Source organism: Callospermophilus lateralis, chromosome 17 (assembly GCF_048772815.1).
Source record: "Callospermophilus lateralis isolate mCalLat2 chromosome 17, mCalLat2.hap1, whole genome shotgun sequence".
Classification (NCBI taxonomy): domain Eukaryota; kingdom Metazoa; phylum Chordata; class Mammalia; order Rodentia; family Sciuridae; genus Callospermophilus; species Callospermophilus lateralis.
In genome coordinates, this window is record NC_135321.1 from 71,311,962 (window position 1) to 71,330,534 (window position 18,573).

The following is an 18,573-nucleotide window of genomic DNA, read 5'->3' on the forward strand; positions in this document are numbered from 1 at the left end:
AGGGTTAAGAGAATTTTTTTATTTTTCCAGGTTTTCAAAATGATTCCACTTTCTTCTTCATGCTAAACAAACCATAAGCCTGAAATATCACAGATTAACCAAATGTTTTATTGACCAAGACTATATTACATTACATATTTTCCCCCAAATGAGTCTGCTGCTCAGTACCAGTGCTGTGCTTCTGGCATGAAGTAGCCCTTTCCATTGCAATTCCAAAACGTGCTGTCCTAGCTGGTCCAAAATAGCTCTGATTTACAGTGTGAGCAGCCATTATGATTAAAAATTCAATTAAGAGGATACTCAGGTTATATGTGCACAAGAGGGCTAAGGATATTTGTCTTAAAATCACTCAAAAGAGTACCGACAACACAAGTACTGCCACTACCTACACATACACCATGTTAGACAAAAACATAGAAAAATGCCCAAGAATTTCACAGGCCTTAGCAATGTAGGGCCAGATTAGCAGGAAGGCCAAAAATCAAAAGCACCAAGTTTAAGGAAACCAAGAAAAGAACGGACAGTCACTCTGACAATGGAAGTGGCCATGCGCAGAGCAAGTGTGGCTGGCCCCTACCAGAACTCCCCAGCACTGATGAATCATCTGTTTGCAGGTGGACTCGCGGGTGCTCCCCAGAGCTCAGAGACAATTCAGACATTCATTGGTATTGTCCACAGAATTCAAGTTACCCTTACACTTTCAAAACTCAGCAGTCTACAGTGACTTAGTCTATAGGTCAATACTATCTTATATATCTTCTATAAAATTTTTAATATTACACAAAAAAAAACGCAGGTTTTGATGTCTCAGTTCTAGGTAAGGATGTTAACCTCCGTTCTGAAACTCATGTATTTCCTCAGAATAAATTATCTGAAGACAAACTTTCAATATTTGTTGAAAAATGCTACTTACTCAAAATATAAAATTTTAACCAAGTTATTTGATGTTTAATGCAGTTCTCTTTGTGGTAAAGGCTTTTTCCCCCCTGAGATTTCTCTGGCTCTTAATAAAGGCTTCTGGTTATTAGGATGCTGATGACAGTACTGTCCTGAGGCAGCTCTGACAGGCAGTAAGTTGAATTTGTATAGGTCTTCTGACATTTCATATGTTCATGGGGTTTCACTCCACGCTAACAAGAGAGTAGGCCCAACGACCTGCATTTAACAACAGACCAAACCTGTAAGAGCCTAACATAACACACTTATCTTTGTTTTTAAAAAAAAGAAAAGTCAAGTACTGAAGACCTGGAAGTGGAGAGCTGTCCCAGGCACTCGTTTCCTCTCCCTGCTGCCACGCCCCAACGCGGCACTCAGGTTTGCTGTGGCAGTCGTCTCCACCCCACTTACCATGGACCAGGGAGGATGCAAGGTGATTTTTAAGGACTGGGCTTAAATGTGATATTTGGTGTCACATTCCCTGGCCAGCCCCACCTGGACCAGCACCACAGGGAAATCTCATCAAGCCATACCTTACTGTGCGTCATGCAGTGAGGCAGGAGCTCCCCGAGGGCTTTCCAAATTCATTCCACACTGGGGCTTCTGCTCTGGTGTGCATCCTGGTGTGATGGACCCTAAGAGCTGCCTTACGGACAAAAGTTTTTCCACATTCATCACATTCATAGGGTTTGTCCCCTGTGTGAATCCTCTGGTGCACCCTGAGAGTTGAGTTCTGGGCAAAAGCCTTCCCACATTCATTGCACTCGTAGGGCTTCTCCCCTGTGTGAATTCTCTGGTGTGCACCAAGGTGCGATTTCTGGGAGAACGCTTTCCCACACTCACCACACTCATAGGGTCTCACACCTGTGTGAACCCTCTGGTGCACCCTGAGAGTTGAGTTCTGGGCAAAAGCCTTCCCACACTCGCTGCACTCGTAGGGCTTCTCCCCCGTGTGCACCCTCTGGTGGGCATTAACGTACGACTTCTCGGAAAAGCTTTTCCCACACTGGTGACACTCGTACGGCTTCTCCCCCATGCGCGTCCTCAGGTGTGCTCTGAGGTGTGACGTCTTGGAGAAAGCCTTCCCACACTCAGTACACTCGTAGGGCTTCTCCCCTGTGTGAGTCCTGTGATGCGCTCGGAGGGCTGAACTATCAGCAAACGTTTTCCCACACTGACTGCACCCGTAGGGCTTCTCCCCCGTGTGCGTTCTCTGGTGGGCGAGGAGGTGTGTCCTTTGAGAGAAGGCTTTCCCACATTCGCGGCACTCATAGGGCTTCTCCCCTCTGTGAATTCTCTGGTGCACAATGAGGGCTGCCTTGTAGACAAAACGCTTCCCGCACACGTTACACCCATAGGGCTTTTCCCCCGTGTGGGTCCTCTCGTGTCCACTGAGGTACGATTTCTGGGAGAAAGTTTTTCCACATTCACTGCACGCGTAGGGTTTCTCCCCTGTGTGAATTCTTTGATGTGTGCTGAGGTGTGTTTTCTGAGAAAAGGTTCTCCCACACTCATTACATTCATAGAGCTTCTCCCCTGTGTGGATTTTCTGATGTGCTCTGAGGGCTGAATTGTGGGCAAAGGTTTTCTCACAGTCACTGCATTCGTAGGGTTTCTCCCCCGTGTGAGTCCTCTGATGCACTCTGAGGGCTGAATTGTGGGCAAAGGTTTTCTCACAGTCATTACACCCATAAGGCTTCTCCCCCGTGTGAATTCTCTGGTGGGCTCTGAAGGCTGAGTTATAGGTAAAGGCTCTGCCACATTCGTTACACCCGTAGGGCTTCTCCCCTGTGTGAATTCTCTCATGGGCTCTGAGAACAGAAACATGGGCAAAAGATCTCCCACACACATGACACGCATAGGGCTTCTCGCCTGTGTGAATCCTCTGATGTGCCCTGAGGGTTGAAGTGTCAGCAAAAGCTTTCCCACACTGGCTACATTCATGGGGTCTTTCCCCAGTGTGAGTTCTCTGATGAGCACTGAGATGTGTCCTGTGAGAGAAAGTCTTCCCACATTCAACGCACTCATAGGGTCTTTCGCCCCTGTGAGTTCTCTGATGTGCTGTCAGACGTGACGTTTTGGAGAACGTTTTCCCACAGTCAGCACATTCATGGGGTTTCCCACCCAGGTGAACTTTCTGATACTCCTCGAGATGTCTCATCACGGAGGTTTTCGCATACTCACGGCTGTGGCAGATCTTCATCTCTGTGTCTGTTCTCTGCTGTCCCATGGGGGGTGGTGTGTGACATTTCCTGCAGTCGTTGTTACCATAAGGTTCCTCCTTTGTGTGAAGCCTCGGGTGTTCACTGAGGTTTGACTTCTCACAGAAAGTGTTCCCACATTTATTGCATTCACAGAGTCTGGATGCCCTCTGAGTTCCAGGATGCTGACTAGGGTGTGAATGGGAACAAAAGAATCTCCCACATTCCTCACATCTGTAAGGGTTCTCCCCTGAGTGGGCCCTCTGATGCTGAATGGGGTGTTCTTTCTGGTAAAAGGATTCCCTGCGTTTCCCGTACAGACCTGACTGGCAGGGTTTCTCTTGAGTTTGCTGATGTGTGATAAGGCCTAATTTACGGAAGAAGGTATTAGTACATCCAGGACATTCACAGAAGTTATCTCCAACTGGCTTCTCCTGATGTACTATGTGGGCTGGACTCTGGATCAAGTTTTCTTCACATGGATTGCTTTCAAGAGCACTCTGTCCTGTAACAGGTCTCTGAGCTTGAATTAGGGGTAACTTCCCACAGAAATCAATACTACTTTTATCACATTCCTGGTGTGTTACAGCCAGGTGAACTTTACTGTACTCCTCGATGGTGGATTCGCAGCAGAGTTCCCCACAGTCGCTAACATCAGAGCACTTCTCCCTTGGGTCAGCTCTCGCGTGGCTAAACAGAGTTGTCCTCTCACAGTTTTCCCCAAGCTCATCATCCTGACAGCACTGCTCTCCTGTTGGAGAACTCTCAACTGTAATGCAGACAGTTTTTTCATACAAAATTTTCCCAAACTCACTGCATTCAAACAATTGCTCCAATGTTTGAAATCTCCGATGCTGATCTTTCTTATCACTAACAGTTTTCACATTTTTATTATATTCATAAGATTTCTCTCCAGTATGAGTGTCCCTGTGTTTAACAGCAAGCTGCAACTTTTCACAGACAGTCATGTAATCAGCCTTTTCTCTTGAATAGTCTCCTTCACTAATAATTAACTCAGAAATAACTGGAAAATTCATTTGACATGAATCATGTTTATAGGTTATTTTTCCCGAAAAACCTGAAGCTATACCCAAATTAAATGTTTTTTCTAGAACTTTCTGTCCTTCTTTACTCAATGTTTTATCACCAATTAATATTACTTGCCACAGAGGCTTCCCTTGTCTGTCTTGATCTCCCTTGATGTGGACGTCTACTTTGTAATAACCTAAAATGAGAAAAAAATGGAAACATAAATCTTACATTTCTCATGTAAAAGAACTTTAGCCATTTTTTGTTACATATTTTATTCTTGTTTCTGGTCATGTATCCAAGATCAATTCACACACACAGAGACAGCCATTCTCCTCCCTCATCCATGGATGCTGGGTTTTTTTAAAAGCACGTGTTACTTTCAGGGAGAGCCAAAACAGAATAGCACCATTCCTCCAAGGTTCTTCCTTCTGACAACTGAAAATCCAACAAAAGAAAAGTAACAACATGTGAAAATGCTTCAAAAAAATGTAAAGAAAGTGGACCTCAGAACTTAAGAAAATGACACAATGGAGAATTCCAAGGCTTTTTTTCCTACTTCCTACATGTACTATACTGTACACTGAAGAAGCCAATGATATGAAGATAACAAAGATACAGACAAAAATATGCTCTAAGAAAAGTCTATTCATTCTAGCCAATGGTCTCAAAACGTCTAATGAAACTTTTTTTGACAAACTCCACCTACTCAAGCCAAACAAAACTGAAACGCTCCTACAGTTCCACAGAGGCTGAGCAGGAAGCGAATCTTCCAGGGCCAGAGATACGGAAGACAGGCAGTTTTGTATTTCCCTTCATGAGCCAAATGACGAGTTCATAGGAAAGATGATGAAGGATACAAAGAAAGTTCCATTTTGGGATATGCTGGGAGATGGTGATAGCAGCCACTGACAAACCCCACCTGTAGCCATATTCTTACTAATTTATAAAACAAAGAATCTCAAGAACAACAAATATTTTGTTTTAGGGCACCAGTGGCAATTCACAAAAGATAGAGGAAAGAAAGAACAAAGAAAACTTAGAAGCACAGAAACAAGAGGAAGAAGTACATGGTAGGCGTGACCCCACAGGTAGGAAGAGGAGGTTGCACTTAGATAAACCACACCTTCAAGACCTAATGACACAACACGTTCAATAACAGCTGGGTTCACATTCTTCTCAAATGACACGAAACATCCAAGGACAAACCTTCACAAATATAAAAGAACGGAAATTATACAAGGATGATTTCAACCTCCAGGGAAATTACTCTAGGAATCAGTAAACAAAGGAATACGGCGAAATAAAAATATTTGTAAACTAGGCACTTTTGAATAACTCAGGAGTGAAAGTAGAAGCTCACAGAAAACATATTCTGAAGTGAACAGAAACACAAACAAAACAGGAATTTGTGGGCTGCAGCTAAAGCAGTGCTCAGAAGCAAACTCATGGCTTAAAATGTTTCACATTAGAAAAGAAAGATCTATAGTCAGTTACCTAAGCATCTCCTCTAAGAAACTAAATTAAAAGAGGAAATTAAATCCAAAAAACAAAGAAGGAAGAAAATAGCAAAGTTTAGAGAAGATATTGCAATTGAAAACAGAAAACAACACAGAAGGTTAATCAAACCAAACTTAGTTCTTTGAAAAGATTTTAAAGTTTTGATTAAAATTAATAGGAAAATCAAAAGATACAAATTATCAACATCAGAAAAACAAGAGGGGGGTGTGCTTACTGACACAACAGACATTGAAGAGATCATAAAGGAAGGTTAGCAAAAAGTCTTATATTAGTTCAGGCGATATTACAAATCACCATAAACTGGGTGACTTAAACAACAAATATTTATCACAGTTTTGGAAGCTGGAAGTCCAAAAAGAGTGCTAGCCTGGTCATGTTCTATCAGCACTCTTGTGCACTAGACCTCTGACTTCTGTTATTTATTCACACAGTCCAAAGAGGTATTAGTTGCCTGGACTCTTCTTGCAAGAGCACTCTAAACTCTTCATGGAAGCTCCACCTGCATGACTTAACTACCTTCCAAAAGTTACACCTCTAAATGGAGCACATCAGGATCAGAGTTTCAACATATGATTGGAGGAAAGGGAACAAATATTCAGTCCACTGCAAACTCTATGCCCACAGACAATTCACATAAATAATAGGCAAATTCCTTAGAAAAAACAAACTTCTAAATTCACTTAAGAAGATAACCTAACCTAAATAATTATACACATACAAATGCAGAATATATATATATATATATATATATATATATATATATATAATGCAGTTTACATGTTATACTATATATACACATATGTAATAAACTACATAATACATATATGTAGCATGATACATAAATAAAGGAAATAAACAAAAAGTCTATAACATCAGACTTGACAGTAAGAGACTGAATGATTTCTAAAATTGGGAAAAATAAGAGTGGCATCCATACTCACCACCTTTACTCAAGACTGCACTAGAATTATCAGCTAGTGCAATATGACAAGAATAAAAACAAAAAGATGTGGAGTAGTTCTATTAAAAAAAACACCCACACAAACAAAATAATCTACAAACAAGTTCTTTGAACTAATAAGCATTTTAGCAAAACCAAAATACAAGGCCTGTATGCAATCCTTTGCCTATAAACAAACAATAATTAATGGGTTGGAATTTGAAATTATAGCACAATATTATTTACCATGTCATCAAAAATATTTTTTAAAATCTTGATATTGATAACGTGAAAGCTACAAAACACTGAAGAAGGAAATCCTAAATAAATGAGGAGAGACATTGGTAATTCTTTCCAAGTAAATATAGAGATTCACCACAATTCCAGTTGAAATGCCAGCATGTTTGTCTTCTTTTCTCTCTTTTTCTTTTAATAAGGAAAGGAGATCATTTTAAATTCACAGAGAAGATGAAAGTTAGAAAACTACCTGATTTCAAAAACTTCTTTCATGTGTGTGTGATGCTTGGGGTCTAAGCCAGGGTAGGCAAACACTCTACCACTGAATGCTTCTCTGGTCTTCTATACAGTAATCAAGATAATACAATGCTGGCATAGAACAGACATGTAGATGAATAAAATAGAACAGAGACTCCAGAAACACACTCACAAATATGCATTCACTAATATTTCTGTTTGTTTGTTTTCCTGTGATGTTAGGGATTGAACCAGGGCCTTGTGCATGCAAGGCAAGCACTCTACCAACTGAGCTACATCCCCAGCCCACTTTTATTTCTAAGTAATGCAAAGATACAATTTGATGGAAAAACAGCCTTTTCAATAAGTAGAACTAGAATAACTGGACTCCCTATTTTAAAAGTTTAAAACGTGACATACAACTCATATTTTCTATGAAAGTTAATATACAATGGATCATAATCTAAGTGTAGAAAGTTAAACTTTAAAATTTCTATAAGAGAACAAGAATAAATCTGTGTTACTTTTAAGTTTTGAAGGTTATAGACAGAAAAAACAAACCATGATCCATAAGATAAATAATCAGAACTTATCAAGATTAATGTTCAGTTTTAGCCAGCCACTTTTGAAACCATACCAATAGGAGAAACAGGTGGCAACATCATTACCTGCCAAGTGGGAACAGACGTCCAGATTCCTGGCCGATCTCCACTGGCATCCTGGGTTAGGAGACAGCCTCCACATTAACACCAGGCAGAGGTGGGAGATCAGGCATCCCATAGGCATCTGCTGACACTAACTGTCTTCCATTTCATCAGGTGCCAAGGTCCCTAGTTCATCATCCTTCTATCCACTTTGCAGGATTTCTCTGGGTGTGTGTGTGTGTGTTTTCACATAAATACATATGTCTGAACTCGAAGTACAGTAGGGAGGAAAATGCTTACCCTACCTTTTCTCAATCCTTTCCTAAGAAAAGTCATAAACCTATTGTATATATCTTGTGGGATATTTCTAATTTACTTTGATAACCAGCTATTTAAGTCATTTGGATCCATTTTTCTGTGTTACTTTTAAGTTATTTCAAGATCCTATCCCCAATGTCCTAGAGTGCCACCTGAGACCAACTGTCTTAAAGCACACGTTTGCTTGAGCTTTCCACCCTGTTTCTCTAATTTATTAGACCATCTAAATCCTGACCAAGTACTCCACTGCTCAGAGCTTTGCCTAAGTCTCAATATCTGGTAGACTAAGCCCTCCTGTATCATTCTTCTTTATGAATGGGATCTTGTCTGGTATGGCATTAAATCTATACATATATATCCCCACTTGAGTTTATCATGTAGATATTTCTTTTCTTTATCTTTATTAGGGTTACCTAAAGTTTGACCCATTCTGTTGTTTTTTATTCTAAGTAGTTGTCGCAGTCTCTGGCTGGGCACAAATCACGAGTCTCCACACAGCTTGTAGATTCGAACAGCAATTCTTTATTCCCGAACTCACACCGGCCATCTACAAACACGTTCTGGGGGAATCCACGTTCTCTGCCCAAATCCACTTCTGCCCAAATCCACTACTCTGCCCAAATCCACACTCTGACCAAATCCACTACTCTGCCCAAATCCACTCCACATGGGCTTCTGTCTCCCAAAATATACTGTCTGACCCTAAGAACTCAAGAGGAACTCAGCAGCAGGATACGCCCTATTCTAAAGGGGGAACACCCTAATATCCTATTATGCTAAACTGCCCTATTCTAAAGGGGGAACACCCTAATCTCCTATTATGCTAAACCACCCTATTCTAAAGGGGGAACACCTTAAACACGGATCCTGCCCTGGTCCTTGAGCAAGGTCACCTTTCAGAAGTCCTTCCACTAGACAGCATGGGAGTAAGCTGGCAAGGAGATTGTCATACCTACTTGGCTGATGGCTCCCAGCATCTCCCCCCTTCTGATTAATTAAACAACAAGTAATGTGGCTTAAGGACCGTGCCTGGTAGGTTGTCCAATTCAACATATGGTTCTTACCCGTCATCGGAAAACTGACCTTTAGGCAACTGACCTTTAGGCAACTGACCTTTAGGCGTCAGCCTCCTGTCTTAGGTTGATACCACTGCAATTGGATCATACCCGTCACTGACTACCGGTCCAGCATATAGCCATTGGCCCCCAAATTTAGTCCATCACTAGCAGAAGGGAGGAGGATACAGAAATGCCACGACACCAAGCCAATTGACAGTTCCTTTGGAAAAATTGCATCATTGGTGACACCTTCAGCAAAGATATGCCAGCATTACCACAATTAACATGTGGTGCGCTGGCAGTTGTCCATTCCTTGGTTTTATAGTGTATTAATTTCTGATTTTACTTTTAAATTCTTCTACTTTCATTAGTGTATTTTTGTTAGTCTTTTTTGCTTAATTTATTAATGACACTACAAACTTACTCCTGTTAACTAATTTAGCTATAGTTGAAGGTTCCTAATATACAACTACATTTATTCAAAAGTATGCAACTTTGGATTTCCTTTTATATACATTGATTAATAAAGAATTTTTTTTTAGTTTTCGTGTAGCACTTTTGTTTATTCATTTTATTAATTTCTAGATTTATCACACTATGTTCAGAGAATATTTGTGGTGATTCTAATTAGTTAGAATAATATTACATTTTCATTTTCTTATGATTATTTCATGGGAATAATCTTTGCATTCAGCATCCATAAGTTTATGGTTCACTTGAGTACAATGCTATTTATATCTCCTACAGTAGTACTACGGTTTAATCAGATGACATATATTATGATGTCCTAATTCTAATGAGTTTTAGTTTCTTAGGACTCCACTATTAGGTGATTTTTTGAATACTGATATTATTTTATTTGATATAATCATTCAGATGCTTAAAACTTTTTTTAACCCATGTTTTTGAGCAAGAGGGGCTTCCTTTCTTTTTCAAGGCCAATGACCAAACTCACAGCCTTGTAAGTGCTAGGCAAGGGTCTGCCACTGAGCCAAATACCTAACCCCAAGGGGCTTCTTTTAATTCAATGTACTTTAACTTGCTAATGCCAAATATGAATAACAACAGGAGATGAAACCTACATTATTTAATTCTTAATGACTTAACAACTTTACCATTCTTTTATGCTCCATCTAAATTAGGCCAACCTTTATGTTATTTGTTTATAGTCTTCTCTTTATAAGTTATTTTTCTGAGACATTTGTCATAGTGACAGACAGCTGGATTGGTATCCCAGTCCAGGTTTAAGGACCCCAGTTCTCTGATAGTGCTCACTTACCTGGGTACTTGTGCCTTAGGAATCTGTCCTCTAAAGACCATGGTTCTTCTCCTTGCTCCAATTTGAATATCACCTTGGGCTTGGTAATGCAATATCCTATAAATAGAATAATTGAGGGTGCTTATGTACCAGATCCTCAGTCTTTTGGGTTTGCAAAAATGGGTTTTAAAAAAAACAGGCAAGTAAAGGTGCTCAAGTAAACGTGCTCAACTGAAGTGTACTATTTCTGTTTTGCTACAGGTTTCAATTACTTTAGACCTCTTAATTCAAAGCTTGATTACCAATGTTCATCTCGATAAAGAGTCCACGTGTTTTGATAATCAGAAAACAAAAAGGAAATATATTCTAGAGGGAGTCACATGGTCAGGTCTGCTCACCCACGGAGACCAGGTGGCTGTAGTTCTCCAGCATCACCTCTCTGTACAGGGTCCTCTGGGCAGGGCCCATGTGCCGCCACTCCTCCGGGGAGAGTTCCACAGTCACATCCTCGAATGACACTGATCCCTGTGTCAAACATTTTGTTCAAGGGCTCAGAATTAGATAACAGAAAAAAAAATGGCTTTGAGAACTACTTTTTCTATCTGTTCTGGAGCTCAAAACTGAATGGTTTTACAAAAGGCCTACCCTGGACCTAATTTTGTTTTAAACTTTGGTGTTACTCAATTAGTTAGATAAGCTTTTAGTGTATTGTAATTCATTTATATACGTAAATGAATTACAGATTTTCAAAGACCAAAAAAAAGCCAATGTAGACAGACATTCTACAATTATTCATTCACATCCCAATGGGTCACCCTAGGTATTCTCCAGAATGCTCACATTCTCCTTGGACAGCATCATATAACTAATGGAAGCCAACAAAGAGATCCATATATGCTCTGTAGATCTTGCACCTGACAGAACTCATGTAGAAAGGTGTATAAATCTAGAGCACCTGAAGAGCAAAGAACAGTTTACAAAGGAGTTGGAACCAGAGTTGGAACACTACCTATACTAAAATAACAGCAACAAATGTAATAATAGGGATAGATCACACAGGAGGAAAACCTCATGTAGCTACCCAGCCCAGATGCTTAACCAGCTTTTAAAATTTTTTATTTTATTTAAAAAAAAAATAGTGCCAAAAATTGATATGGTAGTGCAAAAAACTTGGTATTGGAGAAACAAAAGTAAAAAATGCATTAGAAGTGGTAGTGAAACAGATCTGTTCATGCAGCTCCTAAGGGTCCATAGAACATAAAGACAGAAAGGTTTCTTAAATAAGTATGCACTTGATTTTAGGGGAGAGAACAGATAGCTAACTTGAAAATGGTCTTTTTAGAGTTACTAACAATTTAAATGCTATCATCAGACAGCTCCCAGAGCACATAGGGATTAAGGAAGAAAAAATACAAAAATAACAGCTGAAGAACCAGGGTTATTAAAAAGGCTGGTAGAAAATGTACAGGTCACAAAGCCAGAAGACTTTCCTGCAAACTCATAAGAGAATTAGGAGAGGGTATCTTCTTAGAAGCCAAGAAAAGGGAAATTTCCCACAACAAAAAACTTCATATTCAAGCTAACAAGTGTTAAGAGGGAAATAGTAAAGATCCAAGAATATTCTCTCTTCACAAAAGCAATAAAGATCTAGTAAAAAGTGAAGAATCAACTTTTTCAGACCTCTGTAAGCTAATCCAAGATTCACAGCAATCTGAAGAGCTGTTATAAAAGAAAAACAGCAGCATCATACTAAGAACTGTGATCTTGGGACATTTTAACTTGTCCATCTCCATCTCCTTCCCCTCAATTCTGTAGTAGCTTCAACTGAGAACCAATGGTCTGAAATACAGTGAAAAACAGCAGTCCGGCAACTAGGAGGAGGCAGATCTGGGTTCACGTTCAAAGCCTCACTCCCAGACACTCACTCATCATTTGACCTGTCTGATAGTTCCCAGCAGAATAGACCTGCAAAGCTCAGCTAGTAAAAAAACCTTATCCTCAAAAGCCTTAGTCAAAAGCATTTAAAGGCAATTGTTTAACTTAGCAGTGCCCTGGAATGGTGAGAAACAGTGGGAACGTCAGTTTCAGTTTTCAAAAAACTAAAAAAGAAAAAAAGAAGAATGACATGTGCACAAAAGTCTTGAAAAGTTCCCTTATATTCCTGAGACTCTAGAAGGCTGCCAACATAGAGCTGAGCAGCGGGTCAGGGTTGTGAGCACGCTTAGGATAGACAGGAGAAGGCCCAAGGCTACCGCCTCTGCATGACCTGGAAGTCTACAGTAAGCAGAGCATGAAGGCTGGTGCAGAAGAGGAAACGGCCTGATGCTCCTAAAGGAGCAGAACCCTTTGGCAAAACCCGGAAGACATACTGATTTCAGGAATTAAAGAAATTTCTGCAGAGACTTCAGATGCCTGCCACTCACAACAAGAAACACAGGCTCTTCAGAACTAGTTGTTAAAGTCACTAAATAAATAAATTTCAACCCTCACTTCTGTGGCGGGGAGAAATTCTTGATTTCTACAATTGCCACAGTGTTTTATTCAAAATATCCAGTTTTCAACAAAAAAATTACAAAAGATAAAAATTAAAAAGAAAATAAGATCCATGTGGAAGGGGAAAAGTGCAATAAATAGGACTAACTCCTGAGGAAACAGATACTGGATTAACCAGACAATGATTTTATATCACCTATTTTAAATCTGGTCAAAGACCCAGTGAAAAATGATGTCTAAGGACCAAAATAAAACATGAAAAATCACATTTCACCCAATAAAGTATATGAACAAAGAGATGAAAGTTTAAAAAGGAATCAAATAGAAACTCTAGAGTTGAAAAGTACAATAACTGAAAAAAAGTCATATAAAAATTTATTCAGCAGTAGATGTGAGCAAGTGGCGGGGGAAGGAGCAAAGGACATGTCTCTTAAGAGTATGCAATATGGGAAACAAAGAAATAATGACAGAAAAGGAGCTGAGGGACAGCATCAAGCTTGCTCACAGGCAGGATGAGAGTGCCAGAGAGAAGAGTGGGCCTGAAAAGAAATTTAAAGAAACAATAGCAATGAAGTCCCAAAATTCATGAAAATGATTAATCTACACCCTGAAGCAGCTCAAAAAACTTCAAATAGGGTAAACTTGAGGCCACAGCTGGACCCGTGATAATCAAAGTGTTAAAAAGCCAAAGACAGACAATCTTTTTTTTTTCTTTTTGTGGTACTGGGGACCGAACCAGGGACATTCTACCACTGAGCCCCATCCCCAACCCTGTTTATTTTTATTTTGAAACAAATTCTCACTAAGTTGCCCAGGTTGGCACTGAACCTGCCTTAGCCTCCTGAGTAGCTGGGATTACCTGCCTGGGTCCACTATACGCAGTAACAAAGAGATAATTTTAAAATCAGCAAGAGAGAAATGACTAGTTATATTAAAAGTGATTTCTAATGAGAAACCATGAAGACAGACATTAATGGGATGACATATTCAAAGTACTCAAATAAAAAAATTTGTCAACCAAGAATCATCAACAGGCAACCAAAACCTCCCCAGGGAAACAAAAACTAAGAGAATTCATCAAAGGCAAAACTTCCCTATGAGAAATAAAAAGGGTGTGGTCCAGACAGAAAGTAGATTAAGGGTTGCTTGGGACTTGGAAAGAACACAGTGAGAGTTAGGAGTTTGAAGGCAATAAAAATGTTCTAAAACTAATTGTGATGATTCCTTCATGAACCTGAGAACACAGTGAAAAATTCCTGAATTCTGCATTTAATTGGGTGAGCAGTATAATACATGAACTAAATCTCAACAAAGCTGAAAAATAAGAGAGGATGAAGTCATCAGAGACAACAAAGAAGACCAAAGGGTTGGGGATGGAGTACAGAGATGAGCCACGTGAAAGGACAAGAGATTATGACACCCTGAAGCACCGGCAGGGAAAGGGCAGGACAGTGGAGAGAAACTTTCCAGGACAGAGTGAGAAGTAGAGGCAAGTGCTGCAGAAAAGTTAAGTAAGGAAAGGAGGACGGCCACTGGATGTGATTACAACCCACAGGGCCCTGAGATCACAGGCAATCTTCTATGTTTTTAGCAAGTTGTTAACTAAATCACCAACTTGATCCTTCCACGAGGAAGCAGTCTGTTTTAGATTTCTCATCAATGTAAATCTTTAAGTATTATCTGTCTGACACTCTGCCATGACTATCAGAAACCTCAGAGAAGTATTGCAGCTCTTTTAGAATTTGTCTAGCAGGTTTTCTGGCTATTGCTGGAAGGCCCCCCATCAAAAAAAAAAAATCAGAAATAAACTGTAACTTGGCTTGGTAAATTTACAATATTTAAGGACCTGGGTCTACTTTTGACTCTACTGTTGATCAATATTTCCGTACCTTCTATGAAAGTCTTTCTACTTTTTCCACGTTAATGTACAGACACAGAAATCTTTATAAAATCAAATGTAAAACAAACTGGTTATTACAAACCAAACTCACCGGATATGTGTTCATTTTCTGCAGCTCCTGGAAGAGTAGAGGAAACTGAAGATTCAGCTGGGGATAAGGGAAATGGGGGTCATCAGAGACCTAGTTTAAAAACTGTAAAAAAAAAAAACTTAAAACTGTAAAAATATCATCATGTCAGCTGTATAAAAAGGTTCCTGATGAGGAATATCCCTTTGATTCTTAAAAGGGACAAGAAAGACTACATAGAGGCAGCAAGAACTGAACACGTGCATCTCGATATGATTACATGTCACCAAGGTAACAATCGTTTTTTGTTGATGTATCAAAAAAGTTAAAATAAAAGAGCAGGATTGGCTAACAAAACTCAACCACATAAGAAATGAAACTCTATCTTCATTAAAACTAGTGTCACAAAAACTATACAGGCTGGCTTATTAAATTCTTACTGTCTTTCCAAAGTTAGAATACACACAGAAAACTCTGAAATAAAGACGGGATGTTTAATGAAATATATTTTTAAACTTTCGATTCTAAATTGGTTGTTGATTTTTTAAAGAAAGACCTTTTGATAAGTTGCTATGGCACTCATCTGTGTAAGTGAACAGCACTCTGCTTGGCTCCTGGTTCTGCCCTGGGTAACTTTAAAACTCAGTATTTTTGAGCTTCCAATATAGAAAACTTCCTCTCCTATCATTTTGTTATTCTCTATGTTCAGGAAAGAGGGAGCATCACATAACTCTACATGCCACATGAGATGACAGGCATGGTATGAGACAGCTCAGGATCTGGAAAGGCTGAGGGGAGAATGAAGGAAATGGGATGTTGAAGATTTTGACAGCTGGTTGTCTTCCCCAGATATCAAGCCCTCACCAGCCCTCCAGGAAGTGCCTTTTGCTTTGCAGCCTGGTGGCCATCCATTCCTTTCAACACTAAGTTGAAAACTAGTTCACAGCATCCATGATCACAAAGCCTGTGATGCCATCTGGAAGTGGTGGCTTCACCAAGTCTGACTCATGCTGTGTAGGGAATCAAGAACTGCCTTTAACAGAGCAAAGCAGTACCTTCTCCTTTCTAGAATCTTCTGTGTTTGCTCTGAAGCTCTGGGAGGAATCTCGATCAAACTAGCTCTTCTTGTTAGTGGCAGTAGTCACTAGGACTCCCTCTTCCCTACTTATAAAAGCTGCTTTGCTCCATGGTTCCAGGACCAGACCTGAGGATCAAATTTGAACCATCACCTAACACCCTAAACCTGATTCTTCTGGAATTCACTAGAAGTATGCTATCCTTTATTGTAGCCTTTAGCCACATGCAATTACTGAACACCTTAAATTTGGCTCATGTCCCAAGCCAAAATAATATATTGGATGTACTGAGTTAAATGAAATACATCAGTGAAATTGGCTTTGTCTGATGACTCTTTTTTTTTTTTTTTTCCTGTAGTCACTGAAAACTTCCAAATTACGTGCATGTTTTGCATTATCTTTCTACTGGACAGCACTGCACGGCAACATGGATCTGTGCCTTTGAGGGCAGAGATAGCCTGAAACGTGCAGAGAGGTTCAGAAGCTGAGATCCTTCTGACCTAAGCGCTCTGTGGAGATCCCACAAATCCCAGGATCTGTTTCGCACATGGTGAGATTCTGTCCGCAATCTATCACAGTCATCATCCTTGGAGACTTGGGAACAGCCGCTCCACCTCAGTCCTCTGAAGGTTTCAGGCAGGTAGGATGTAAAGAGCCAGTGACAGGGGGTAAAACTGTGTTGGAGGGGTGGGTCCTCTCTCACTTACTTACGGTGTCCTGGGGCACCCACCCCCATGTACCTTCCATGTTTTAAAATGGCATGTTTAATAAACACGTCCCGAAGGTGCAGTAAATGCCAAACCAAGAAAACAAGCGTCTCCTACTCAGGACTACACTTGCTCGGTGCTTGTGACCCGCATTTGACAAAACGTCCTACAGGCAGCTAAGGGGGGTGGAGCTGGCGGTCACAGCCTCCCGCGGTCACCAAGGCTACCACCGCGCAACCCCCTCTCCGCACCGCAGACCCCGGGCCGCGCGGGGGACCTGCGTGCTCGGTCCCCCGCACACGCCCACCTGTCCCGAGGGCCCCACGCCGCGCGGAGCCGTCGCCGGCGCTCTCACCCGGGGGCACAGCGTCTGCTCTCGCACGGAAGCCAAGCGGCGGAGGCAGCATCCCGTGCTGGGCGGGGCCTGCGCGTGTGCAGACGGAGCTCCGACCGCCGTTCCCAGAGTGCCGCGCGGGAAGCCCGTGACGTCAGAAACTACACTTCCCATGAGTCTCTGCGCCCCGGGCGCGATTTCGCTCTGCTTCCTTAGACCGAAGGGAGAGTTTGGCCTGAGGTTTGCAGCCTGGGTGTTTCCCGACGCCCCAGAGAATATGGGCCTAACAAGCTGCAATGCGTGGTTCCCGATTGGATGCTCTTTGGGAGGAAAAAAAGAGCTGCAAACAGATATTAACAGCCGGGGGCATGAATATGGCTGGACATTAAAAGTACTAAGAAAAATTACCGTTACTTGGTGTGATGACATTGAGAAATTGTACGGTTGTGTGTTTGAAGATTAAGGTACTACTTTACAATGATGCAGCGAAACAGAAAGCAGTTACGGCAGAACTGTTAAATGCTGTATGCTAATTGTTAAAGATTCAGAATTGTTAAATCTGCATGTGCAATGCCCTTTTACCATTTTCTACTGTTCTCGGTATTTGACTGTTTAATTACGAACATAGGAAAAGACCTGGAGAGGGGGAATTTGGAGGGTAGGGAAGTGAGAAGTGAGTCCTATCCGTATGGAAGTATGCCTTTAAACTCAAAACTGCCCAGAGAAATAAAGATACATACAAATATATCTTGTAAAGAGAACTATGAAATAGTACACCTACTAGCAGTGTTTATCTGGGAGGTGGGCGGAGGGAAGCTAGCTGATCAAACTTACCCAGTCATGCATGAAAACACATGCAACCCAAAATAAGAAAATGATCATTTTCTCAACCTTGCATTTCCATGAGGAAATCTTCCTTGAAACTTAACGTGTTTTTTATGACATTAAAAAAAAAAAAAAAAAAAAAAAAAAAAAAAAAACCCTTAGGGACATGTGATACAATAATAGTTTTTTTTTAATTAATAAGCATTTTTTAGAGAAGCTTTCCATATACAGAAAATCAAGCAGAAAGCACAAAGTCCCCACATACTCACTCTTGTCAGCCTACACTCAGGTTCCCCTACTATTAACATCTTGTATAGAATAGGATGTTTTGTATGATTACTGAAGTTCATAGCTTATGTTACCTTTCACTCTTCCTTTCATACAGTTCTTTGGGTTTTGTCAAATGAAAAATGGAGTGGAGCATGACTTACACCAATAAAATATTGTAACATTCATTAATGTTATTTATATAGGGTCTCAGAATCAATGGGGCCCTCGGGACATTATAGTAATCATCCCAAATTATTTCACATCCCTAAAAATCCTGTATGCTCTACCAATTCACCCTCCCATATATTTTCCTTTGGCTGAATGTTATTTAGTTGGACAGTTGGAATCACACAGTATGTTGCCTTTTCATACCGGGCTTCCTTAAAACAGACATGTGAATAATCATTTTCCATATCTTTCCACAGCTTGATATCTCATTTTTAAAAATCTCTGAATAATACATTCCAGAGTATGGATATACCACAGTTTATCCACTTATCTATATAAAGACATCTTTGATGC

The 18,573-nt window shown here is 40.5% G+C and overlaps 1 protein-coding gene and 1 non-coding gene across 3 annotated transcripts; one reads left to right on the forward strand and one right to left on the reverse strand.

The window, feature by feature from the left end:
- Positions 1 to 910: 910 nt before the first annotated feature.
- Positions 911 to 17,039, reverse strand: Znf658 (zinc finger protein 658). Of its 2 annotated transcripts, none has more exons than XM_076836542.1 (6): positions 16,978 to 17,039; positions 14,864 to 14,920; positions 10,778 to 10,904; positions 10,401 to 10,496; positions 1,470 to 4,362; positions 911 to 1,155 (listed from the first exon to the last, which is right to left on the reverse strand). In XM_076836542.1, exons 2-5 carry the CDS (start codon positions 14,876 to 14,878, stop codon positions 1,481 to 1,483), a joined length of 3,120 nt encoding a protein of 1,039 aa, XP_076692657.1. In that variant the 5' UTR covers positions 14,879 to 14,920; positions 16,978 to 17,039; the 3' UTR covers positions 911 to 1,155; positions 1,470 to 1,480. The 2 variants fall into 2 exon arrangements, with proteins under 2 accessions (XP_076692657.1, XP_076692658.1); XM_076836543.1 differs by having other exon boundaries at positions 14,864 to 14,965; positions 16,978 to 17,037.
- LOC143383058 (U7 small nuclear RNA) lies at positions 14,592 to 14,653 on the forward strand. Its single transcript, XR_013089103.1, has one exon. It is a non-coding gene; the product is annotated as a U7 small nuclear RNA (small nuclear RNA).
- Positions 17,040 to 18,573: the final 1,534 nt, after the last annotated feature.